Source organism: Talpa europaea (genome assembly GCF_964194135.1).
Source record: "Talpa europaea genome assembly, chromosome: 3".
In the NCBI taxonomy this organism is placed as follows: Eukaryota; Metazoa; Chordata; class Mammalia; order Eulipotyphla; family Talpidae; genus Talpa; species Talpa europaea.
The window spans coordinates 134,802,172-134,830,153 of NC_140069.1; the positions used below are offsets into that span (position 1 = coordinate 134,802,172).

At 37.0% G+C, this 27,982-nt stretch overlaps 1 protein-coding gene across 3 annotated transcripts; it reads right to left on the reverse strand.

The window, feature by feature from the left end:
• Positions 1-478: 478 nt before the first annotated feature.
• Positions 479-27,381, reverse strand: TMEM209 (transmembrane protein 209; the record flags this gene model as incomplete). 3 transcript variants are annotated; one of them, XM_084230386.1, is made up of 15 exons in its annotated part: positions 479-533; positions 4,855-4,928; positions 6,670-6,767; positions 6,862-6,976; positions 8,387-8,484; positions 9,853-9,978; positions 10,802-10,898; positions 13,304-13,375; positions 13,943-14,118; positions 21,250-21,451; positions 24,503-24,744; positions 25,204-25,335; positions 26,090-26,148; positions 26,273-26,409; positions 27,328-27,381. In XM_084230386.1, 15 exons carry the CDS (start codon positions 27,328-27,330, stop codon positions 479-481), a joined length of 1,686 nt encoding a protein of 561 aa, XP_084086512.1. The 3 variants fall into 3 exon arrangements, with proteins under 3 accessions (XP_084086512.1, XP_084086511.1, XP_084086510.1); XM_084230385.1 differs by lacking the exon at positions 27,328-27,381 and adding an exon at positions 27,164-27,238; XM_084230384.1 differs by lacking the exons at positions 9,853-9,978; positions 27,328-27,381.
• Between the last annotated feature and the right edge of the window lie 601 nt (positions 27,382-27,982).

Genomic DNA, 27,982 nt, shown 5'->3' on the forward strand with positions numbered 1-27,982 from the left:
GAGATTAAAAAAAAAAAAAAAAAAAAAAAAAAACCCAAAAAACAGAACACCTAAATTAGCAATTTGCTTCTTTTTAAGTTTTTATACTAAATAATGATATTAAAAAATCATTTTTGTGAGGAAGAATCAGATAGATGATTCTCATTTGGGACTTACAATGTAAATGGACTCTTTATATTTATTTCATTAAGGAAGAACTGTACTGTTTTGGTCAACAAAAACTTAAAGGACTGCAGTTTTATACCTAACTGAAAACCTGAAATGTTGTAAAAAATTGCAGGTAGTATCTAGTGGTGTAGAAGTAGTTATGGAGATAGTTTCACAAAGAAGTTTCCCAAGAGCTAATATTTTGTTAAATCCAAAGAGTCTGTAAAGTACATGCAACTGTCTTACTTCAGAAGAGGCAATGACTCCGAGATGCTTACATTCAACTTCTGTGTCCAGTTCCATAAAAGTCCAAATGCTTGGAATTGACACACTACTCGCCAAATATCCATAAAATATTCACACCAGATAGACCAAGATTAACTCTCCTGTAGAGAGAAAAAAAGTTTTAGTGAAATTGTCTGCCAAGCATTGAAACATTTCAAATAACGAAAGCAAGAGTTTTAACAAGGAATACATGTTTAATTGATGACATTTAATGCTATTCTGCAATGAGTTATGTTACACATGGTTTATCAGGTGAATACTTGTAACAGTAATTACTTTCTTAACTGTGCTTAAAACCCAAATTTAGAATAAATGGTTTTATGGAGTGTTGAAAATTAACTTTTCAGTGGACCTGAAGAAGTATTACACCAGATAATAGAGTTAACAGGATAATTTTAGCAAGAAAGATTAAAGTGGAAGTGTCAACTGAATTGAAAAGATGGAGGGTATAGAGATGCTAGCTAGGCCTTTTAGAAAATGTTCTCTTTGGGGTCTCCCTGGTGGCGCAGCGGGTTGAGTGCAGCACTGTGAAGCTGTCCGCAGCCTTTGCAGTGCCGGTTCGATTCCCGGCCGGCCAGTGATATTCCCACATGGCGTGGCAGACCTCTCCTGTCTCGCCCCCAGCTCCCCTCAGCAGTGTATTTTGGTTGTCTGCCTGTTCTGCTCCCCATTCTGTCTCTGGTGAATCATCTCACCCTCCTATGCCTCTGGCCTGTACCCCAGCTCTTGCATAAAATAAATAAATAAATTTTAAAAGAAAAAAAATTTTCTCTTTGATTTGAATTAGGAATTGACTGATTATTAGGGATTGTTTAGTGAACTTGCATACGGGTATTAACTAATACAGAGCTTAAACTAAACCACACTGCATGTAAGAAAGGGAAAAATCTACTTCTATTTCAGAGAGCAATCTGACTGTATTCAAAGTATAAGGGGAAAAGAGGGTCCTAAGATAAACCTCTTGCCTAATAAAACAAGAAATCAACCTGAAATGTCCAAAACTGAAGAATCAAGAGCGACATAACTTTATGTGAAACTATGGGCATAGTATCAGAAGAAAAAGCTGGGGAGTGGGCTTGGGGGACACAGGGAACTGCCTTCATGAACCATTAGTACTATATGACTTAAAATTGAGTATTAATTTTGACAACAAATTAAAAGTACAGATTACAAAAATGCCTTTCAAACAGGTCATTTGTCAACTGTGTTTTTCCATTTCCTTACTCCCTCACCAACCCTGTAAATGATCAATCTCAATTTGATAGAAAAAAATATTTTAGTTTGTTTGTATATGAGACTAAGCGTTTGTGTGTTTATTAGCTGTTTGCATTACTCTTCTGTGAAAACGTCTTTTGTGTCAGATCATTTTCTATTTTTCTAATTTATATATAAGACACATATTCCTATATTGTGAAAAAATAAACAAGGATGTTTAAAAAATTAAAAAGGGCCCCCCGGTGGTGCAGTGGTTGAGTGCTGGGCTGCGAAGCTGCCCGCATTCTCTGCAGTGCCAGTTCAATCCCCAGCCGCCAGAGAGGGTCCCACATGGTGCGCAGACCTCTCCTGCTGTGCCCGCTGCTCCCCTCAGCAGTGTACTTTGTCAGTCTGACTGTTCTGCTCCCCGCTCTGGCTCTGGTGAATTCTCTCACCCTCCCACGCTTCTGACTATACCCAGTGCCTGTATAAATAAATAAATCTTAAAAAAAAAATTAAAGATATATACATATTATATACATGCTTTTTACATGTGATGGATATTGACTTGGATCCCTTATGTATTGCAACCATAAAGCTCTGTCCCAGTTTATGATTTAACTTTAAGCTTTACTTACGGTATCTTTTGCTGAACATTTAAATTATTGTGCAGTCAATTCTGTCTAGGTCTCCCCCCTCTCCCAAAAGTAAAACACTCATTTCATTCCAGTAACTGTGTAAATATCTGGCACTGAACAGATAGTGTATTTGAATCAATCTGCTGCTTTATGGGCACGATTCCAAATGGATTATATTTGAGCCATTCATTTCCTTTAAGGTACAGGGTAGTACTTTTTAATTGTTTTTACAATGTATTAAAAATATCTGTCAATCATATTTTAAAAATTAGTAACTCAAAGCCCCTCCGTTGGTTAAAAAAAATCCCAGATATATAAAACACATATTAATAATCTTAATCTAAATTGTTTTGCTTATTAAGAGAAGTGCTTTAATTCTCTTTGGTCTCTAATTGGCCAAAACTAAAACTGCCCAACTAAGTAGTTTCAAAAATTTTCCATTTTTATGCTTGTTACAAACTATATATGGCACTCAACACAAGCTTCACGCTATGATGATGACAGATCATTTATGCACCCAAATATCAACTTGGACCTATAGAGGAAAAGATGCATTTTCAATTAAAACCAAAAATTCCTTGATTATTTAAAATATTCTAAATTAATCCTTCATTTCAAAAACATGGCTTTCAGAAACATGGCTAAGTGGAGAATAGTCATAAAATATTTATAGCATATTTCACCTAATATATAGATGCACATATTTATGATTAAATGCTGCTAGAAATATTAGGAAAAACAGTTGCATTTACTGATACGCAGAAGTATACAAGATACACCGTAGATGAAAAAGGAGGTCAGAGTACATTTGGATAGAATACATTTTTTAAACATAATGAAAAACCAAACTGAATAATACCCAGAAGTAGTCTGGAAACACACACCTGAAACTACTATTATCTATTAACACTGGGTACCTCAAGGAGGGGCACTGAGAGAGGCTGATGAGAGGGGGAATTTTCAATTTCTAGTTTATCCATTATTATACCTTTTAAGCATTTCTATAACTGAACATGCATTATTTTTGTAATTAAAAAATAAAGAGAACTGAATTAAGTTTTAGATGCCCCTCAAAGTGAGTTTCCTATTTAATCTTTCTTCTTTTAAGAAATATAGGATAAAAGAACTACTGTTTATAAATTTCTATTTATGGTTTTTTAAATCTTTGCATCCAATATATATCTTTTTTTTTTTTAAGATTTTATTTATTTATTTATTTATTTATTTATTTATTTATACAAGCACTGGGTACAGTCAGAAGCGCGGGAGGGTAAGAGAATTCACCAGAGCCAGAGCGGGCAGCAGAGCAGGCAGAAGGACCGAAGTGCACTGCTGAGGGGAGCAGCGGGCGGCAGGAGAGGTCTGCGCGCCATGTGGGACCCTCCTCTGGTGGCCGGGGAGCAGCCAGGGATGGAACCGGTGCTGCAGAGGCAGCGGGCAGCTTCGCAACCCAGCGCTCAACCGCTGTGCCACCGGGGAGGCCCTCCAATATATATCTTTAAGGGTATATATTGGCTTTTTCTAAAGACATGCTAGAAATAAAATGTGATTTAAGTCACAAATGTAAGCCATACATATGGTTTAAATTTTTCTAGTGGACACCAAATAAACATTAAGGTAAAAACAGACAGGTGAAATGAACTTTTAACAATATATTTCATTTAGCCCAACATATTTCAACATGTAACCAAAATTATTGAGGTATTATTTTATGCATTTTTTGCTACTAGGTCTTCAAATTGCAGTCTCTTTATTTTACAATTATCAGCACATCTCAATTCAAATCATCATGCTTCAAGTGCTCAGTGCCCCCTGTGGCTATGGCTACTGTACTGGACAATGGAGGCCAGAGCACGTATAAAGCAGGACGCCTAAACAAAACTCACAAGGCATGCCTATCAGAACTGTGGTGAACCCCCAATGTGTTCTACTCCAGGCTCTTCTTTTTTTCCTTTCCTGAGCCTCTGGGTGGGCAGAGCTGAACCTAGAGCAGAGGTTTTGACTCCCTGACTTGCATGACCAGACTTACTAGCTGGGCGGGGTCCACTTACTTCAAATGTTATTTAATACAGTAAATTTCTTATTACCAAATGATAGTGAGTTTGAATTTACTGTAATAGTATGTGAGCTTTACTACTAAACAAAGTAACCAATTCAATTCCCATTTTTCCATCCCAGTTAAAAATATTGTGGAATGGGCACTGACTCAGTTTCCTTGATAGTGTAAGCATATCAAAAGTTTTATATCTGAAGTGGGATGGTTTGGGGAAAAAAAAGACTAGTAGTTTTTTCAAATTTGAAGTATAAGAACTTGATAGGGATCTCAGAGTTGTTACATTTGTAAAGCCTATGATGTGGTCTAACTACCTTTTTACTAATTGGGAATTGGAGGTTCTGGGGAATTAATAGACATGCCCAAGATAGCAGAGGTCCTTAGTGCCAGGGCTCAGCTACTACTACAAGCCGTATCTCTTGTTGCTCAGTCCACAAATCTTTTCAGTCTATGATAGTGACTTTTGCAAAATCTTACCTTAGGAAGGAAAACAGTAAGCAGATTAAGTACTTGTGTTTTTAACGCATAAGTACCTACCCAAGCATTCCTGACTCTTTGGTCTTTATGATGTAGAGGAACATTAATAATGTGTGAAACATATTATTTCGTCCCTAGATGAAAACAAAAAAAAGATGAACCATCACCATTGTATGACTATCTGACTATAATTTTAAACCAAACCAAAAAGAATTCAATCTGTTAGGGAAATGCAAATCCTATCAATGCACATTCTGTTAATTCAGAATTCTAAGTACTTCAGATGTTTGTTCATTATTAAACAAAGTGTCTACTTTGTGCTAGGAAGTGGCAATACTGCAGTGAATAAGACAGAAGACCCACATAATCAAAGAGCTTGAGGTCTAGTATGAAAGGCAGAGAGTAAACTACGAATGACAATACATTGGGTATGAATGCTAAGAGAGGAGGAGGAGTACACGCTGCCTTGGGAACATAAGTGGGTGTCTGATCTGGAATCATGAGGCGGGGAATCCCTCCTGAAGTAAAGATTTTAAAGTTGAGACCTGAAAGATGAGCAGAAAGTAAACAAATTGGGCTGTTCCAGAGATGGGAGCACCATTTATAGAGGCTGGCAGAGAGTTAGCCAGAGGGTGTTGCTCCTGTACATTACACACGAAAATGCTCTATCCCCAACATTAACAGCAGAAACAAGAGTGATGATTAAAAATTTTTAATTATACTTCAAATTACAGTGTAAGTAACAAATTAAACAATAACTTTATTTTATCTATTAGGGACTTGAAGGCAACATTTTGTGAGCCCTAATATATCAAACTATTATATAAATAATTTCTCATCTGCAATATAGCTCCTCACATTAGAGTTTCAATTTACCTGTTTTACTCTGATTTTTACCTGTTTACTCTGATTTAGTGTGCTTTTACTCAAGAACTTGAGGAGGTATGATTTTTAAAAGACAGTGTTTCTTTAGGGGGAAAAAAAAGGATTTGCATGGACACTCATAGGAATGCTAATGGCTAAAAATATTTACACTTACAAATGTATTATTAAACTTGAAACAAATGAAATTAATATACTCTGCTGGGAGCTGAGAGAGAACACAATTTATAATTACTGTCAATGTAAAAGTTCTTAGTAAAAATCCAGGTAACAAAAATAACTACAAAGGTCATCAAGAAAATAGATGTTTATAATTAAGAATAAAATATCTGGATCAGAGTATAACCTGGTACAGTAATTTTTTAAATCAAGTAACATGGTAATATATTTTAAAAACACTGAAAAAATTCTGTGATCTACAATTCGATTTTTGGACTTTGGAATGAACGAATTATCTAAAATGCAGATGGTTATAAGCATAAAAATGAATATTCAGCAGTACTTATGATAATGAAGAATTAGAAACACCCAAAGTGTCCAGCAGTAAGGGAATGGTCAAATAAATTATGTTACAATTTTACAAAGTTTTTATAGCCATTAAAAACTATTCTTATTTAGATTTTTAATGGCATGGAAAATTATGTTATAAAGTTAATTCTAAAAAGGACATAAAACTACATAAACAATGAATTCAACCCATAAGAAAACACAAAGACCAAAATGAAATTTATCAAAAAGACAATACACTAAAATCTTAACAATAGCTGCCTCTAAGTAAGACTAATGAATGACTTTTCTTACTTTTCTTTATACTTTTCCAAATTAAGTATATATTACTTTTATGGTTAAAAAAAAAAAGATATACAGGAAACACATTTCCCTTAATTTTAACAGTTTACCTAGTCCATAAACAAGAGAATGTAATTTTAAAAACATTATCAAAACAAGCCATCCGTGACATTCTGTAATAGCAACTACTGAACAGAATCGTACCTTTGGAAGATTGTAGATATGACTCTGGTAGATTAGCTCATAATGAGGAGGGTTAACAGCACTCTGATAAATGCAAAAAACATTTTCATTGGTCACATCTGTAAAGGAAATACACTACATTAAACAACAAAACCACCAGAAACATTTCATGTGAAAATTTCAACGCATTCTTTCAGGTAAGGGTTCATCTACCTGGCTTATTTGGTGTCTGAACAAAATGCTGAGAAGTAAATGTTTTTCCGTCAGGATACTTAGGATGTGGAGGTAATCTGGAATCAAGATAGGTGCAAAATACATGCATGATGATCTAAAGAGAAAACAATTTTTCAAAGTCAGCATGAAATTCTAACACAGTTATAGTCTTTTAAAAACATCTGTGCTTTATAAGGACTCCAACTGAAAAATTTTCCCTAAACAAAGAATTAACAAAAATGCTTTCAAGTGGCTGTAAGAGGAAATCTACAGAAAGAAAAGATAAAAGTTAGATATTCCTTGGGCCTCCCTGGTGGCACAAGTGGTTAAGCGTCAGCACTATGAAGCAATCCATAGCTACTGTAGCATTAGTTCGATGCCCAGCCAGGGAGCTGACCCACATGGTGCAGCAAACCTCTCCTCTCTTGCCCGCTGCTCCCCTCAAGAGTGTGTTTCAGTCAATCTGCCTGTTCTGCTCGCCACTCTGTCTCTGGTGAATCCTCTCACTCCCCTGCCCCCCAACACCTCTGGCCCACATGCCAGCACTTGTATGCATAAATAAATCGATCTTTAAAAAAAAAAAAAAAACTTTGGAAAAAAAATAAAGTTAGATATTGCTAGATTTCTGTTAAAGTTGATCAAACTCATAGAGTTTGAACAAAATCAAGATAAAACACACACTCAATTCTCTGAATATCAACATTTAAAACTTCATTTTCATTGTCACTGTAACTTTTTTTTTTAATTATGGCTTTATTTATTTATTTATTTTAAAGCTTTATTTATTTATATAAGCACTGGGTACAGTCAGAAGCGCGGGAGGGTGAGAGAATTTACCAGAGCCAGATTGGGGAGCAGAGCAGGCAGAAGGACCGGAAGTACACTGCTGAGGGGAGCAGTGGGCAGGAGAGGTCAGCGCGCCATGTGGGACCCTCCTCTGGTGGCCAGGGAGCAGCCGGGGATCAAACCGGCGCTGCAGAGGCTGCGGGCAGCTTCGCAACCCAGCGCTCAACCGCTGTGCCACCGGGGAGGCCCGTCACTGTAACTCTTGAATGCTCAAAAATTTTATACTCTTTGATCTCATAAATCTAACTCTAAGAATCTTTTTTAGTGATAATCCAAATAAGAAAGAAATATGAGCCAAGATATTGCTTGTAACATTAGTTAAGATAAAAAAACAAAATCTCTTCCCTACCACATTTCTCCAAGTTTCAGGTCTAAAATAAGAGACAAGTTAAATAAGTATATAATAATGAATAATAATGAAAAAAGATTGTACTATAACAAAAAACTGCAGAAGACAAAAATCTTACATACTGGATGATGATGACTATGATAAAAACATTAAAGATAAAAACAGTAAAGGATCAAAAAAAAAGAAAATACATGAAAATAGTAACAATGTTCGCGTTAAGATGCTGGTACAATTCTTTATTCCAAAATTCTGTTTAATACATAGTTTTATAACAGAAAAATAAAACCACAAAATCCAATAATAAACTGAAAAAACAAACTAGGAACTTACAGCAGAATCGGTGGGGAGGTCAGTATCCCACTTGCGTCCCTTGAAATCTCCACCTCTATTCCATCGAAATGAGCTCATACAGCCACCTTGAGAAAGTTCTTTAACAACAAAAAAGAAATATAGGAAGCTATGAATATGCAAAAGGCAAAAAATGAAAAGAACATGTCATCTTAAATATTTGATCAAAAGACCTTACCAATTTATGAAACAATTTTGCCAAAAAACGGGAACCTGAATTTACAGGAAATACACAGGACAGAAGATCATATAAAACTATACCATGGGGATGCATCCAACAAAGTGCAGTCCAATGGAAACTTTACAGACAAACAATATATTTCTTTGAACAAGTTTCAAAGGAAAAAAAAAAAAAAGGATGGAAGGGAAATCTATAGCTTAAAATAAGCTTAAACATATCAACCAATCATAACAGAATATTATCTGAGTCCCAATTCAAACAAATAACATCAAAAAGGGGGCAATAAATAACATCAAAAAAGGGACACTGGCTGGAAATTTGAATATTGGCTAAACATTTCATAATACAAGCTGTCAAAAAATCTCAGGAGTGATAATTGTAATGTGGTTATGTTTTTTAAAGGCCTTATCTTTTAGAGATAATGTTTACAGTTGAACGATAACAATACACAGGAGTTCTTCAAATAACATATGAAGGGAAAAGGCAACTAGGGGTATGGTATGGCAAGGACAGGGACTGCCCAGGGACTGATGGTTATTGGGGGCAGGGTGACACAGACAAGAGGGTTGAGCCTACTGTTTTGCCAACTTTACGTGTATTCCTCTTATCTAAAGTTATAAAAAAAAAATCATGGTCAGTGATTACTCTTTAACCTTAGTCCAAACCTAGTGGAGAGAGGAGGCACAAAATTAAGATTTGTGATAAATTTGAATAATGAAGTATTTCTAAAACTTGTTTTAATGATAACAAAGTTATACTTTTATCCAAATAAAAGTAGAAAGACATAAAGAGTGTGTTGGGAATATGAGAGAGGTAAAGTTCCTGATTCTCAAGTCAGTCTCCTTAGAAGATCACACTCCCCCACAAACAGTAAGAATATAACAAAAGAATAAGAAAGCAACATATTAAATATGAATTATAAAAATGCCAAGAAGGATCAGCACAATGAAATTATAAGGAACAGAGAATAAGTAAAATAGTTACAAAATTCTGTTCAGCTCATATTTGTTTCGCTATATAAAATTTTTAATTAATGTATTCAAGGCTAACTACATTATTTTGACCACTGTTAGCATATGAAAGTCAAAAGTTGTTCAAGTATAAGCCTTAATTCAGTCACAATTCAATATATATTTGTAAAACACAGGATCACACTTAGTAATACTTTTAATTTCCTCAAAACATTTTTTCCTAATCATCTTTACATATAAAATCTCAAGGTAATGAAAAAGTGCTTGTTCTTTTCTTCAAATCAATAAATAGTTACCTTTGATCCTTTCAAACAAGTATTCCTGATTGGGCGTGAGGTCGAGATACTGCACGATGGTGTTCAAAGTTGGAATGAGAGGAGCTTTGACCAATGCGGCTTGCTTCAAGCTAGTAATGCTAGCCTCTGTTGGAAACGAAACACACAGAACACGGATTATTCTTCATGTGGGTCTCTAAAAGAACTTAAAATACTCCTCCTTTTGTATTCCAGTAGCTGCGTCTTCTCTGCCTTCATGTCCTTACACAATCAGTGAAGTCTTCCCTAACCCCTTCCCCCGCCCCTCCTCTGTGCTGTTTTCCTCTCCGGCACTAGCCACTATCTAATATACCTGGTTCATCTTGTTTATTGTCTGTCTCACCTGTGAGAAAGAAAGCTTAATGGAGAGATCTGTGGCATTCTGCTCACTGCTACGTCCCCAACACCTAGAATAGTTCCTAGCACAGAACAGGCACTCGAGAGGTGCTGAAAGAGTAAGTGAATGTAATAATAGCTCATCTAACAATCTGCATTATCTAATTTATCTAGAATGTAAAAACATACAAACATACTCCAAAAGCAGCAGCCAAATCCATTTTGGCAAATCTATAAACGATTAATATGTTGATGATTTTTGTAGGGAAGGCTGATGGTGGGAAACAGGTGAAGGCTGCTAAAGATGACGAGCTTTCTTTTTTGGGTGATGAAACATTCTGAATTTGATTGTGGTGATGGTTGTCCAACTTAAACCTTGGAACTGTAGACTTTAAGCAGTTGAACTGCATGGAATGTAAATCATATCTTGGTAAATTGTTCTACTTGTAAAACCCTATAGACATTGTAACATTCAGGTTCTTTGTTCACCTCAAGATAACAAAGGAAGTGGTTAAATAGCTCATTACAAGAGGGAATTTTCCACTTGGCAGATTCATTAAAGGTAAATCAAACGCTGGGCTCTATTTTCACATACCTCCTATTTGCAGTTCTGGACAACCCATCCGTCTCATCTGCGTGCTGACAGACTCAATCTCTTGCACAAGTGGCACTAATATTGTCTCATTGATCCACTAGTAAGAAATCAAGTAAAGATTTTACACACATAATTCTAAGTTAGCTCTCAAATAATTATTTTTAATGAACTCCAAGAACTGTTCAACTGTTTTGTACTTGAAAATTAAGTGAGTATAGTGAAAGAGAATTGAAGTGGCAGCTACCTGAAGTCTAGATAATTAGGTAAATAGGCTTAACTAACATATGCTTGTTTTTTCCAGAAGGAAAGATGAAACATTCAGCTGTAAAGTTTTTCTTAAATTTTATGATTATTATACTAAGCTAAAGGATAACCTTCAGTTTACATTTCTAGGGTAATTATTCAAACAGTTATTCATGTAGTGTTTATATTGATTTGTGGTAAGACAATTTTCAAACTAACATACTTGATTAACTTCCAGCAGGCTCACCCAATCCTCTAACCACAGAAAAGCAAATTTATTATACTTGAAACTAGTGTGTGAATGTTACAATATTACTTTAGGACTAAGGATTTTTAAACACCATTTGCAAGGCTAATATCAAACTCATTCTGGATGTGGAAAGACTGTCCAAGGAAACACCATCTGGTTTGCTGGTGTGTCATGTGTGTTATGTGTGCTCATAGCAACTGCAATCACTACTTCTGTTTCCACGTCTCTGTTTAACTAAAAATGGAAGGATGCAACACAAGCCTACAATTCCTTATACAAAATTCTGAATTAAAAACAACAACAAAAAACAAACCCAAAAAACCAAACGTTTTTGGGAATCCATTTAGCAAGGAAATTTGGTATGTTGGCAAGACCTGGACCTGAATCCTCATGAAGCTATTTAAAGACTTTATCCCACTTAGTGTAACTATTCATTTGCTTTATTGCAGAAAAGTAATGTGGTTGATTACCGAATGTTAATCACTGCACTAGTGGTATTACAAAAATATAGGGTCTAGACATGTTGCTTTTCAAAACAATTTTAGGGCCTCCCCGGTGGCGCAGCAGGTTGAGCGCCGCGCTGTGAAGCTGTCCTGCAGCCTCTGCAGCGCAGGTTCGATTCCTCGCTGGCCAGGGAGATGCCCGCATGGCGCAGCAGATCTTTCCTGCCTTGCCCGCTGCTCCCCTCAGCAGTGTATTTCGGTCATCTGCCTGTTCTGCTCCCGACTCTGTCTCTGGTGAATCCTTTCACCCTCCCGCGCCTCTGGCCTGTACCCCAGCTCTTGTATAAAAATAAATAAATCTTAAAAAAAAAAATTCAGAACACTGTCATCTATGGAATTCAGATAAGGGATTGTACCTGTAATTCTTTTAAGTTAATATTCCAACCAAGATTTCATATTTTAAATATATTAGCATTTTTAGACAAACCTCAAAGTAGATATAAAAATAATACAGTTCCAGGAGATTACTTCAGCCATTCAATCTTCAATATTTATTAAATGCATCCTACCTGCCAGTCACTCTTTAGCTGCAAAGGAATGGTCTAAGGGTTCCTGGAGAGAGATTTAGACTTCATCCTCAGGAAGTCTGACTGGGTAGTTCTAGAGTTGGGCTCAGAAATTTATTTTTAAAAAGCTGTTCAGGTTACTGGTTTAAGAAAGCAGGCTGCTATTTTTTCACCACTCCCTCTTCAGCCCTATTAAAGTTATAGTAAAAGAGACTAAAAAAGGAGTACAAGTGATTTTAATGTATTTCTAGAAACTGCAGAACGGATGGCTAAGTGTGGAAGGATGCAAAGCGGCAACCTGCATAGACCATGAACACAGCCTGACTGCAGTGGAGCAGGGCACCCGTCCGGCAGAGCCTGTGCCACGCAGGTACTGTGGAGAGTGGGAGAAAGAGCCAGGGCTGCCAGGTGAACTCACTCTACAGGGAACAGCCTGCCTTTTGCACCACCATATTTGTTTCCCTTACAATTCTGGACACATAACAGACTGGACAGAAAAGCTTTTGAAAACTAAAATTGAGACACTGGGAAATGGCCATCTTAATTTCCTTTATCAATTCAAGATACAATGATTTACTAAATATGGAAGGAAAAAAGTCCCACAAAAATGAATACCATAAGATAAATGTCATGTTTAAAACCCTGACTGCACAACTGAGACTACCAGAAGGCAGGGGATAGGTAGCAAAATACGGAGGGGACCCAATGGTAGAGGATTATGGGTGCCTAGGTGATGGGTATGGTGTGGCAACAAACATCTGAAGAGATGTGAACCTACATGTCTGAATCATATAGGGTGCTTTATACAAACACTACCTCAATTAAAAAATAATATAATTATTGTTAAAAAAGTCATATTGGCCTTATAGATGTACCACCTAAAATTTAAGTTTATTAATTCTGATATTCCAATAATTGATAACTCTAACTGATATTCCAATAACATACCTTGTATATTAACAGGTACTAATATTGTCCAAAGAGTAATGTCAGAACTTACGTTTCTGAACTTGGCTGTCCATGAATCCATATGATCAAGAAGCTGTCTATTCATAGTCACTCTTGCCCAAACCTATTTAAAATGTTTAAAATGAACAATTACTGATTTATTACAAATCAGTTATTATCTTCCCTGAACTATGTGAAAAACTTTGGGGGAAAAAAATCTTAAAATATTTATGAAATACACAATATTCTTATTACCAACTTGGCTGTTACTCATGTAGATAAATATTTAAATTCCTATGTTAATATGTTTAGGGAACACAGGTCTTACTTTTAAGAACAAAATTAAAATCTTGTATTCTGTATCAAACTGATGAAGTTACAGACTGTCAAGTGTTCTAATCCAAATGTACTTTAAAAGCAAGAGTTTTGGATATATCAAGTACAATTAGATATGTGAATCTTTATAATGAGTGCAGAAAAATGTTTTATGCAGGACATTAATGTCAACTATGTGCCATAAAGCATAAGACATACAATAATTCAGTTTTGGGCTTACAAGTAAGATAGGAGCCTTTCCTTTTCCTAGGCTATGCGTCTAGAAGTAGAAGTGGAGGTTACAGGACAAAAAGCTTCCAGACTTTCTAATAAGCTGTAAATCACAAATAGTAAGTCATTTTTATTTTCCACTTACCTCTTCTGCAGCTTGTTTGGAACTGAGATCGGCTTCATCTTTGTTAGCACTTGGGGCCTGAGATCTACAAGCGAGCTGATACTGAAACTTCTTTAAAGTCTGTGCATAATCCCCCATAGAACGACTGTAATTCCAGAAAGTAGGACTGGTAGAAGGTGAGGTAGAATCTGGGCTCCCTGTAATGGTCAATGTAAAGAGCTTCAGTCTGTTACAGAAATGCTTACACCTTGAGCTAGCACACGAATACTGGGTAGCCAGTTTCCTAAGCAGGGCAATCAAGTAAGACCAAACCTCAAGGGTCTTCTCTTCTCCCCAACACTGTCCCTTCCTTAGAGAACATAGACTGCTTGTGCTAGAACATTTTCTGTGCAGTTTAATAGTCACGACATGTAGTTGGCTGACAGTATCTGCTATCTGCTTATTGTTGTTGTAAAATTAAGCTTGTTTCATTCTGTATGACTTTCAAATGATTCAGTGAGAAACAAAAGACAAATTTCTTCAAGAAATAAACAGGCTAAGGGGGCCTCCCTGGTGGTGCAGGTGGTTGAGCACCGCACTGTGAAGCTGTCCGCAGCCTTTGCAGTGCAGATTTGATGCCAGCCGGCTGGGGAGAAGCCCACGTGGAGCAGCAGACCTCTCCTGTCGTGCCAGTGGCTCCCCTCAGTAGTGTATTTCATCAGTTTGCCTGTTTTGTTCCCCGCTCTGTCTTTGGTGGGTCCTCTTGCCCTCCCGCACATCTGAACTGTGCCCCAGTTCTTGTATAAATAAATAAATCTTTAAAAAAACAAAACAAAACAAATAAATAGGCTAAGGAAATTCCTGCATTTTTAGAAGCTTTTTCTGAATGGGATAACTACAGTCTCCTATTAATAAACTACTCTTTGGACTAGCAGTTAATCTCACTCTTCCCTGTACTAAATTATATTCTATATATAGCCTGGAGTAATTCTTGTGTTATAGCAAACGAGACTGATTGCACTTCTAAATTTGTAAATTTACTTGAGGAAATGCAAATAGTTATGGTCAGAGATCTAATCCCACAGAGACCTCTGCTACAGTACTCATCACACTTGGAGGTATGTTGTCTCTTTTCCCAAATAGAATTTAAGCTCTTCGAGGGCAGTCTCGCTCTCCCTAGCATCTGGCACACTACCTGAATAAGTAGCACGTGTTCAAAGACAATTATATGATCCTTATGAAAGTTATTATTTTTCCTGAATTTAACTATTACCTGAAACATTTACTGACACTTTGCACCCAAATATAAAAATCACAGAAAGCTAATTCTTTAAAAAAAAACGTATTAGAATTTCTAAAAGGAGTCCTATAAAGTAATAAAACTGGTTTTCTTCTGATGTTTACAGGAAAGGATGAGAAATCATGAGAACATATATGGCAATATTTCAATTTATAGCCTCAAAACTTTGACGATCAGTCAGTCTTGTACAGTAGCTTAGGTGACTAACAATATGTTCCATGTTGGAATAAATAATAACAGAGTAACAAAGTATCACAAAAAGTATATAGTTAAATTTCCAAGTAGGACTTCTGATTAAATTGACTTACAGTAATAAATTAATGTCATGAAAACAAATTTTAGAACAATACAAACATTGAATAAATAAGGAATAAAAAAGGAAGAGACATGTTTACGACAAAGCACAAAGCTATGCTATTCTGATTAATCATTTTGACTATTAACTTAAAAATTAAAACCAAGCTTTCTGAAAGAAAACTTAAACCTGAGAAAATTTTCAATGAAGACTAGTTTTAGATGACGGAACAAGTTTTACAAAGCTTAAAAGAATTAATATGATAGAATTAAGAGGTTTTACTATTTGTTATACATTAGCCAAAGTACAAGCAAAATATATACAGAATCACTGACAGAATAGGGCCTCCCTCTAGTCACAACCACAACAAAACAGCCCCAAATCTGTAGCTGGAGAACCCCACAGACTTGAGAATCAAAGCATACAAGAGATTTGGAATTCTGGCAACATAATGAGCCGCAGAACCTAAAACATCTCTCACTATAAATACCTAAAAGTGTTTACTAAGTAAGACACATTATTTAGATGAATGGAACTTGTAAAAACCAAGGAGAAATAATCAGTGGTTAAAATGAAGAAAGAATTGAAAATCAGAGTGGCTATGCATGAGCTGATGCTGTGGTGGCTCTGGAGAATTTTGTGGGAATTATCGGCTTGTATTTCAGAGTCCAGGTGGGAAAGGGAGATAAGAATGTGGGTCCAGAAGAGGTAAAGAATTGCACCGGACCTTCTTCTACCTCCATTCCCTGCATTAACATAATGCCAAGAATCTCAAAGGGCCACAGAAAAAGTATCTGTCCAATGGCACCAGAGATAACAAGGAAATTTATCTCAGGTTGTTTTGAGAGTATTTTTTTTAATCCCCGAAATTTAAAAGGTATAGATCCATCTTCATGTGGGTTTAGAGTACCCAGTTACACTACCTGTTGAGGTCTAGGAACCTCCAAGTCTAGAAATGTCTTAAGTTCAAGATCAATGATACTATTTAAGCACCTACCAGGCACATATATAAAAACGGAGAGAGAGCTTCCATCCAGCCTGCCCAGGACAGGACAAAACCACACATAAAACAGCACTGAAGATGAGCTTACCAAAACAAACATAAAAATACATAAATCACAAAGAAATAAGCGTATAAGATGCATAAGAGTCAACAAAACAAAAAATATTTATATTTAACTTTCAAAACTTCAATTGAACTACTGGACAGAGACTTTTACAAATTATGTTTTTAGTGACTGAAGAGTTTTAAGAAGTTGAAAACATAACAAGGTACTCTAAAATAAATCAGGAATAGATGAAAGGGTATCAAGTAAAACTTGAAAAAAATGAGAACAAAACCATGACAAAAAACTGGAATGAGTTAACTAAACAGCAATTTAGACACTGCTGGAGACAGAACTAACCATGAGTCCAAAGTGACTATAATGAAAGACTGTGGGATGACGGGCAAAACAGAGAGCTCCTCTTAATAGAAAAATGCCAAATTATTAAATGTAGAAGAAATAAGAATATTAGAAAGTCTTCATTTTGTAACCACTACTATAATAAGTCATTTGGCAAAGGATCATCAGTGAGTGCCGAACTGGGTGGAAGGCTGTTAGAGAACAGGACAGTCACATGCCTCAAAGAATCACATGATAGATTATTATTTTTTTTTAAAAATCAAGGAATTTTATTTATTTATTTTTTTAAAAAAAGATTTATTTATTTTTTTTTTTTTTTTAAAAAAAGATTTATTTATTTAGTTATGCAAGCACTGGGTACAGTCAGAAGCGCGGGAGGGTGAGCAAATTCACCAGAGCCAGAGCGGGCAGCAGAGCAGGCAGAAGGACCGAAGTACACTGCTGAGGGGAGCAGCGGGAGGCAGGAGAGGTCTGCACGCCATGTGGGGCCCTCCTCCGGTGGCCGGGGAGCAGCTGGGGATCGAACTGGTGCTGCAGAGGCTGTGGGCAGCTTCGCAACCCAGCGCTCAACCGCTGAACCACCAGGGAGGCCCCACATGATAGATTATTAATATAAGAAAAGTTATGATGAGGAAATCAGGTGACCATCACAGTGGCCAAGTGATTCAATTTAATGTTACAAAATAAAGGGACAAACTGATATCATGTATCTCCTGATGTGACACATTGAAAGGAACACACACCACCTAAGCTGCATTCTTGCAAAAAAAAAAAAAAAAATTTCGAAACACCTAGCCTGACTTCTTCAAAGTGTAAATGTTATAAGGGACAAAAGACAAACAAGGGCCTCCCCGGTGGCGCAGTGGTTGAACGCTGGGCTGCGAAGCTGCCCACAGCCTCTGCAGCGCCAGTTCGATCCCTGGCCGCTGGCGAGGGTCCCGCATGGCACCACAGACCTCTCCTGTCTCGCCCACTGCTCCCCTCAGCAGTGTATTTCATCATTCTACCTGTTATGTTCCCTGCTCTGGCTCTGGTGAATCCTCTCACCCTCCTGCACTTCTGACTGTACCCAGTGCTTGATAAATAAATAAATCTTTAAAAAAAAAAAAAAAAGGCAAACAAGAACACACAAATGCCCTAGATTAAAGAAGAAAAAAGAAGTGTGACAACTAAAGGCAATCTGTGATCCCTGACTGAATCCTCCATCAGTAAAATTTAAAAAAGCTACACAGGTGGTTACTTGGGCAACTGCGAGAAATGTGGATATGAGGAACAGTGTTATCTTAAGTATGATAATATAGCATCAAAAAGGAAAATTGGACTTGTTCTTAGGAGATGCATATGCATGTGAAATATTTAGGGATGAAGTGGCTGTTCAGTTAAAAAAAGGGTGTGAATAAGGAAGAGTAGATATGAACGTCTGGTTTCTTGTTATTGGAGAAAGGATTTACAAATATGAAGAGAGAAGAGGCTAGAATAAATCCTGGATAGTTTGACTGGAATTGAAGGTATCACTATAAACTAATGGCTTTTAATACATATGGATGGATGGATGAAGAAAGACATATGAATATGTGTGTATATTTATGTTTTTGTTTCTTGTATGAATGTATATATATTTCCTAGCTGTCTGCTAAGAGAATCTAGAATAATTATGTCCCATCAACAATGGCATATCCAGTACCCAGACATTCATTTCTAAATATTCACCACTTAAAGGAATCACACCTCCTTGGAGAAACGGGCTGACTCTAGAGTGAGTTAGCCAAAGAAAGTACAAGATAAGCCTGGAATGGATATCTTCTGATTCTACAAAGTTAAAAAAAAAAGTCCTCAAAGACTGATGGCTTCATGTCAAAAGTACACAAACTCTAGTTTAAAGAGGATCCACTAGCCAAATCTGAGATAATCTAAATATTACATTAAAATGACCTAATAGGGAGGAGGAAAAATTCTAACCATAGAATGCCAAGACATAAATGTAAAAGATGGTTGCTTAAAAATGTGAATGTATTTAATACCGCTGAATTATATTCTAAAAAAAGGCTCATTTTATCAGAATAAAAATGTTTATAAAATATAAAAAGGATCAGGGCCTTCATGGTGGCACAAGGGGTTAAGCGCTGCACTATGAAGCAATCCACAGCCTCTGCAGCACAAGTTCAATCCCCAGCCGGCCGGGAGCAACCCACATGGCGCAGCAGACCTCTCCTGACTTGCCCGCTGCTCCCCTCAGCATTGTATTTCAGTCAGTCTGCCTAGTCTGTTCCCCACTGTCTCTGGTGAATCCTCTCACACCCCCCGCATCTCTGGCCTGTACCCCAGCTCTTACATGCATAAATAAATAAATCTTTAAAAAAAACATATAAAAAGGATCAGTATAGATAATGACCAACATAGTAAGTAATTTTGAAAACAATCTCAAAGATGTTAATACTTGTAAGTAAAAATTTGATGAGGAACAGACTCATCAAGACTTCAAGACTATTTGTATAGTCTTAAAGCAACTCCTCAAAAACATTTATTATCTGCATATTAATTTGTACAAAACACTTAGTTACCCAAAACCTAAAGGTATAGAAGAGTTACAAATATAGGGATAGATACAGATATGCGAGGAAAACATTAACCAAAAGAAAATTAGTATAGCTGTGTTAACTTTAGACACAACAGACTTGAAAGCAAAAGCCTGATAAAAATCTCTGTGTGTGTGTGTGTGTGTGTGTGTGTGGTCAGAAAAGTCATGGCGTATTTCTTCTATGCAAAAATGCATCATGACTTTTCCAACGACCCAATATTGAGCTAATTTTTAACTTAGAGGAGACATTTAAGGGAGACAGCCAATGTGAGCTTTTAGTACCCTTTCTTTCTTAATAACTAATAGATTAAGCAGACAAAAATAAAAAGACAAAGAATTTAAGAACACCATCATGAAAATTGATTCTATGAACACCAGTATTTAGAGACTATGCATTTTTTCACAATATCAAGAAGCATCTGCAAAAAGCAATCATAGAGCAGGTCTAAATGCAATTTTCAAAAAATTAATACGGTACAGATCAGAATCTCTAGTCACAGTAAGTTAATCATTTAGAGGAAAGAAAATAAACAAAGCTTTCATTTCATGTTTGAAAGTTAAAAGCAACACTAACAACTATAGGTTAAAGAAGAAATAAAATTGGAAGTGAGAAAATATCTGGATATGGAAAAGATGTGTAGAGAATACAGATGCTGTACTGTTATACTTTATAATTTCCAATATACCTGAACTATCTCAAATTTTTAAAAACAAGAAAAAGCATGTATCAACAAATAACAAGATAATATTGATTTGTTTCTTTGACATTTGTAGCACTTTCAGGCAAAATTAAATTAAAAATCAATGAAGAGATTTCAAGTGACACAAAGAGTCATGGGCCAATAACCCGCTTCCTCATCGTGACCACGCTTTAGCACCTAATGTGCTTTCTGTCAAAGTTCCTGAGGGGGAAAAATCATTACTCGGTTCAATAATGTAATTTGGTTTCAAATAATTGACTTTGTAATAATCAAATCCACCCCAAATAGATTAAGACTTGCTAACATTGTTTCCCAAGGTAAACTAAAGATGAGTTCAAAAATGTTCTGAAAAACAGCAGCACTTCTAGAGTAAAAGTATGCTTTCTCCTGCCACATCAACCTCCCAAAGCACTACCTGACAGGGGACCAAACAGCACTTCAAATTTTGGTATGAACCACTTCAAGAACATTTTATGGCCTCAACTATTTAGTAGAAATTATTAACTTGACATATGTGAAAAAGCTTCCATCTTTTTCTTATAGATGAAAGGCTCAAGATTACTCAGTTCACCTACATTTTACTTCTTAAATCTGGTAACCTTAATTCTTTTTTAAAAGATTTATTTTTATTTATTTATGCATAGAAGAACTGGGGTATAGGCCCGAGGTGTGTGGGGTGAGAGGATTCACCAAAGACAGAGTGGCGAGCAGAACAGGCAGACCTACTGAAACACACTGTTTAAGAGGAGCAGTGGGCAAGACAGAATTCTGCTGCGCCACGTGTGGGTTAGCTCCCTGGCTAGAGATCAATCTCAGGCCTTAGAGGTGATAGAATGATAGAGCTGAGACTTAACTCCATGTCACCAGGGAGGCCCCAAACTTAATTCTAATGGCATAAAATACATTACATATAAAACAAAATGCATTTCTCTTAAGGTACCCAAGGAAAGACACTTAAAACTAAATTGTGGGTAACAAAGTAATGGAAATAATGGGCTAAGGTTCATAGGGTTCATATACAGTGACATAATTGTGTACATTAGATCTAAAAAAAAAAATACATATGTACCCAGCTTAACTCTATGCTGTTTCTCCTCTTCACTTCTAAGAAAAGTATCCAAAGTTCGTAGGTCTGTCATGTAGTCTTCTTTGTCCGTGGGGGAGTTATAGACAGTAGGTGAAGAACGGTAGCGAGATCTCAAGCCACTGCTCTCCACTGGTCCAACAGTGGCAGGGTATGGAGAAGAAGGAGAGGGGCTATAGCTTGCCAACTAAACAAAATAAAAGAATTTTATTTTATTTTTCTTTCAGTAAAATGTATTTTTGCTTTGATTTTTGACGTTTAAAAAGTAACACACAAAGCAGAACGACCAAACTCCAGAACATTGCCAATACCCAAAGATGGCCATGATGGAGCAACAGGAACACACATTCACTGCTGGTAGGATAGCAAAATGGGACAGCCACCTTTCTACAAAACTGACACATTCTCACCTTGCAACCTAGCGACTGTGCACAGAGCAACCTATATTGGGGTGTATGAGTAGCTTTGTTCATAATTGCCCATATTTGTAAACCACCAAGATGTCCTTCACCAGATGATGTCCTTCACCAAATGAATGCTGTGGTACCTCTGGATAATGAAACCTTTTTTTTTTAAAGATTTATTTATGCATGCAAGAACTGGGGTGCAGGCCTGAGGTGTGGGGGGGCTGAGAGAATTCATCAGAGACAGAGTGGGGAACAGAACAGTTAGATTGACCAAAGTATACTGCTGAGGGGAGCAGTGGGTGAGTCAGGAGAGGTCTGCTGCACCATGTGCGTTGCACCCTGGCTAGCTGGGGATTGAACTCATGCTACAGAGGTTGCAGACAGCTTCATAGGTTGTGTCTTAACTCCTTGCGCCACAAGGGAGGCCTTTTTTTTTTTTTAAGATTTATTTATACAAGAACTGGGGTACAGGCCAGAGGCGCGGGAGGGTAAGAGAATTCACCAGAGACAGAGCAGGGAACAGAACAGGCAGACTACTGAAAACACTGCTGAGGGGAGCAGCGGGCAAGACAGGAGAGGTCTGCCTTGCCATGTGGGTATCTCCCTGGCCGGCTGGGAATTGAACCCGTGCTGCAGAGGCTGTGGACAGCTTCATAGTGCTGTGCTCAACCTGCTGCACCATCAGGGAGGCCCTATTTTTCTATATTTTAAAAACCAGTCTGATGCCATGTGGGTAGCTCCCTGACTGGCTGGGAATTGAACTCGTGTTGCAGAGGCTGCGGATAGCTTAACAGTGCTGTGCTTAACCCCTTGCACCACCAGGGAGGCCCGTGTTAAATACTTTAGAAATAGATTACTAGTGATGGGCATTACTTTTATTAACTATTTACTCTAGCACATTGACACATTTTTTTCTACTGGGGTTTCACAATCAATTTCTATTAGTTTGTAACAAATTAAGGATTAACAAAACTTTTAATGCTGTTTGAAAATAAAAGTTAATCCCCTTTCAAATCCCCTGGTTTAGTTTTGCTCAGAGGTATAATATTTTAATCAGTAAGCTTCAATAGCAAGAGCAAAGTAGCCCAACTCTTACTCAAAATTTTCTTGGTTCATTTATTTTTCTATAATTTATTTATAAAAATTTATTTTTTATTTATACAATAGCTGGGGTACCGGCCAGAGGCACGGAAGGGTGAGAGGATTCACCAGAGACAGAGTGGGGAGCAGAACAGGCAGATGGACTGAAAGCACTGCTGAGGGGAGAAGCAGGTGCGACAGGAGAGGTCTGCCGCACCATGTGGGAATCTCCCTGGCCAGCTGGGAGGCCCTATTTTTCTACAATTTAAAAACCAGTACATAAACTCTAGAAACACATCAAAAAGTTGGTGGATTAGAACCGACTGGATTGTATTAACATTATATATTATTGTGAGAAGAAAATCTTTTCTTTCATATCCTTAATGCTGCCTACTTTAGTGGACATAAATTGATAGTTAGTCTTCTACTAAAACTAAATTTATTTTTTTTCATAGCTTGAAGTTTATGCTATATTACATAATATATAAGGATCATGACAGTAACATTTATTATTATTTCTTTCTTTCATCAATGTAAAATGACCTTTTGGCTGATAAATTGCTTTCTCCCTTTAAAATTGTATTTTGGTGATACTACTGCTAACTCTTACTTTTGTGTTTTCCTGATATATATTTGTCTTCTGTACTTTCTTTTGATGTTTTCTTAATACATCATTTAAGACTTTAGAACAAGAAAGATTAATAAGGTGAAAGATCTCAATTCATCATTTCTTTCCATTTAATTTGTAAATTCAACAATGAACAAGGCAGAAGAAATCACTGGAAAAGAATGGGTAGAAAAAGAGTTAAAATAAGGAAAGATTATTTATTTAAAAATAAATGCTTTCCTGGTATTTTGGTAGTAGGTGTGACTCCTTTTTGTAATAAGCTCTCATTTAGCCATTTCTGAAACAAAACAAGCAGCAGTGTTTGACATTATTTGTTAATTCACTTAATACTCACTACAGTGACATTGCTAAATGTAGCACTAAAATACATATCAGGGAAATAGAAGACATCCCAGAAAAGGACCCTATAAGAATATATATATAATGCAAAGGAAGAATCACAAAATGATGAAGGTAATATTTACTTAATATATTGGTATTTGGAAAACTAATTTATTTTGGCAAAAACCCCAAACAAGAAAACCTTCATCTCATACATCATAGATAGGGCGGAAAAATCAATCCTCAAAGTTTAAAAATTTTTAAAGTTAAAACAGAAGCACGAGAAAAAGATAGATTTGACTACTAAAAATTTAAAACTTCTATTTTTATGTTTTTTAAAAATCCCATGGAAAGTGCTCACACTTAAGAGTTAAATTCTATGATAAGCCTAATTTTTGGCTAAGATACTACTCCAACATGATGAAAATCATATAAATTCTATAAGGATTTACAAAAGTTTCATATAAAACAGCAAAGAATGAAAGAACATGAATAAAGGAAACTAAAAAAAGTATAGTTTCAACTTCAAAAGATCTTGCAGAAAGATCCTAGATGGTGAACTGAGGTTCATTATCTTTGTAAAATATAAATTTTTTCTTTCATTTTAAGATGTGGTATAAAAAACTTCTGACTAATGTCAAGAAATCTGGGTTGTATTTATGGCTCTTAAGTGGATGATATTGGCAAGTCAATTGCCCACTGCCGCTCAGTTTCTTCATTGATGAAATGAAGAGTCTGAACTTAGTAATGAGTTCCCAATTTCAAAATAATGTGGTTGACTGAGAAAAAAAAGAGTCACTACCTTATTATATCCACTGACAGGAGAGTAGGTCATTCCAGGGCTATAAGAACCACTGCCACCTGATGACAGGCCTTGAAGCTGAGGGCTGTATCCAGTTATACAGCTGGTGGTGAACTTGGGGCTGGTACTAGGTGAGCGAGATGGGCTATAACTCAACACACTCTGTCCCTGAATTGAAGGTGAGGGGAGAGAAGAAGGGATTTGGGTTGCTGCCATATCATGTGGAGGAGTAGTCTGTACAACTAGAAGGAAAAAAAAAACAATAATAAAGTATGTGTGTACATACAGCAATAACATTTCTGTGAGAACAGAATTAAGGAACTTTTCTTCAAGAAAAAGGAAAAGCAACTTGGCTGTTAAGTTACAAAGTATTATCACCAAATGACAAATTACATACTATTTCCTTAGCTTCAAAATAAGAAACCGGCCTTAATGCAGCAAGTTAGTAAATTTAATTTTAATTGCAATTAAATAATGGAACAAACTTTCCTCAGGTTGTTGAATGTTAGCTGCACTCAACTCATTCAAGTGGGAATGATAATCATTGGTCTTAAGACAATTTATTATAGACCTGTTTAATATAGTTGAACCAGATGGCCTTAGAAGTTCCTTCCCACTGAGTCTATGAAACAGAAAATTAAATTGAGAAAGATTTATTGCCAACCTTTCCCCCACCTTTGCAAGAGATATAAAACACTTACCAGCTGTTTTCAGACCTAAAAGTGTTTGCTGTTCAGGGCTAACAACCAGACTTGTTGGTGCCACAGTATATTTGAAATATCTCCAAAAATCAAATAAGGCATTTAGGCTGAAGAGAGATGCTAGGGCAAGCTCTGGAAGAGAACAAGAATTTACTAGGAAAATAAAGGGTAAAAGGGAGAAATAAAATCCTATTTTAGCAAATTAACAGAAAACTGAAAGTTATCTCTTAATTCCTCACAAGTACCATTTAATGTCCATTTTGTGTAATGAGTTTATCATTTATCCTTCAAGTTTACACAATAAATACTTCATGGTCACTGTACAATGAATCAAGAGCTGCAGAGAATTCAAGTTACTTTTGGAGAATATAATGCTAGTTACTGAAGCCATGACTCTCATTTGGGCCTGCTGATCCAAAGGTCTTGCTCTTTCACTTGCCCCACCACCTCCCTCTCATAGACTTCAGGGCTAGAAGGCCTCTTTATACCCAAGATCTCGTGAAGCAGACAGAAAGGAATGAAGAACTCCAAGGCAGGCATTAAGAGATTAGAAATCTGGTTGGTCTTGAGAGATACAAAGGTAGAGAAGTAGGAAGGACATTTGAGGGAGAACAACAAATACAAATCTCACCAGCCCAAACTTTTTCTTTACAGAACCAACAATTCCCTGTAGTCATATTGTTTATTAATTTGACTGTCTCCTCTATACTAGACTATTCCTTCCAGGATGACAGGTACCTTGTTTCCTTTCTGCCTAGTGCCACATTCTGGAACACAGCAAGGCTATCAAATATTTATTGAGTGAAGGAATGAATACTAAGTTCAATTAAATTTAAACAAAACCTTTCATTGGTAGTAAATCAAATTACAGTGAAAAATTACTTACCAATATACCAGAGGGGCCAGTATGTCACATTATAATATGAACTAATCAATTTTCCAGTCCTGAAAAAATTAGAAAGTCTTTTCAGTAACTTAAAAAAATCAAAACACACAAAACCCAATTGGCTCCGTAACATTTTCACGGAGGGAGGAGAGGTGTAGGGTTGGGGGTGGCTAATTAACTTACATTTCAGTATATATCATTCCAGCTACAGATACATTTAGGAGTCCCCAGGCTAAAACCACTTTCCTAGCTTCCGTTTCTTTTCTCATCTTGATAGTTCTGTCAATAAGGGAAGCACTGGGACTTGGCTCCCCTTGCATCTATTCAGAAACAAAAAACACAAGAATTAACCCAAAGTAAATAGTTTTCCATCTAAGAAATCAAAGTGGTGTCCTTTATAGAGGTAACTAAAAATTGCACATACTTCCCCTTATCTTTAAAGTATCTTGCCAAAATGTTTTACATTTTAACATATGAAAGGGAACCCCTAGGTTACAAGTTCATTGGTGCCATTTGCAATCAACAGAAAACTGGCAGGTCACTTGGAACAAATTAATATTTCCACGAAATAAAAATGTCTTATTTTTGTAATTTAAGGGTTGGTGATTATGTCTGCAACTAGTCTGTAGTGTGATTTTGGATTATGTCACAGGGGCCCAGGGCCTAATCTAAGTTTTAGCAGTAAGTACTTCACAAAAACTATAAGCCACAAAACTCTCCTACATCCTCAGGCGGAGGCCATTGTTGGTCTGATCCTAAATAACAGCACTGCACGCTGCCAGCTATTTGGCGTCGCTGTTAAATTATTAGGATTTAAATTTTAAAAAGGCGAGTACCCCCAAGTTTTAAAAGGATGAGAGGGTGAGTGGAGGGAAAGTGTGCATTCAGTTTTGGTCCACAATGATGTTTATATTTCCATTGTTCTGCTAGGTTTCATCGCTTACAGACAGGTTTAAGGGCAGCTACAAGGAGTGGTACCCCACTGAGTACGGAGCAGCACCCCGCCCGCCACCCAGTCCCCAAGTCACACCTCCCCGTGGGGGAACTTCCCTCCCTGGCTGTACCAGCACAAACTTGAGCAAGCCCTACAGCTTCATTCCTCCCTCCCACTACGGATGGTGGGACGCCTGGCCACATCCCACTCTGGGGGAACCCTAGGCAGATCGGCGGGCGCCGAAGCCCCACGTCCCGCGCGGACTTCTCGTCCAGGAAGCACAAACATGACCCCGAAAACGCACCATGTTCTTCGACCGGAAGCCGCTGGCTCGCGCCACTCCCTACTGCACATGCGCGAAGCCAAACGCCAAAGGGAAGGCGCCGGGCTTGCTGGGCGGGAGTTACCGGAAGAGCGAGACTCTCTCGTCTCGCGAGAAGATGAAATGGGCAGGGGAGGCGGGACCGAGGCTGGAGCGTTACCAGGGAAACAGCTCTCGGATTTGTGGCTCCCGCTCTTCTGTGAGGAGAAAGCTGGGCAGCAAAATTCAGACCTGGTTCTGAACCCGCAGTAAAAAGTAATCATTGTAACAAGCTGAATTTCTATTTAGTAATATAGTTTTAGCTTCCTCAGGGCATTTAAAGTAGATTTTATTAACCAGAGTGGCTAATTGTACGCTTCAGGGTGCGTGGTAAATGTGTCCACATACCCTCCGCAACGACAAAGCACTTCTCACCTTCTGTGTTAAGAAAAAATAAAGTGTTCTGACCCGATGTAAAATTGTAAATATCCGTGTAATGAGGGTGCAGTAATAAATACCAAAATGTGTTGTTGCTAGTGGTTTTGAGGTGAAAAAAGAAAAAGTCTTTCAGTGCATATTGGTTGTAAGAATTTCTGATCCTGAGGAAAAGGCTCATTATGGAGGTCAGTTTGGTTTTATTTAACAAATACAAACGGCT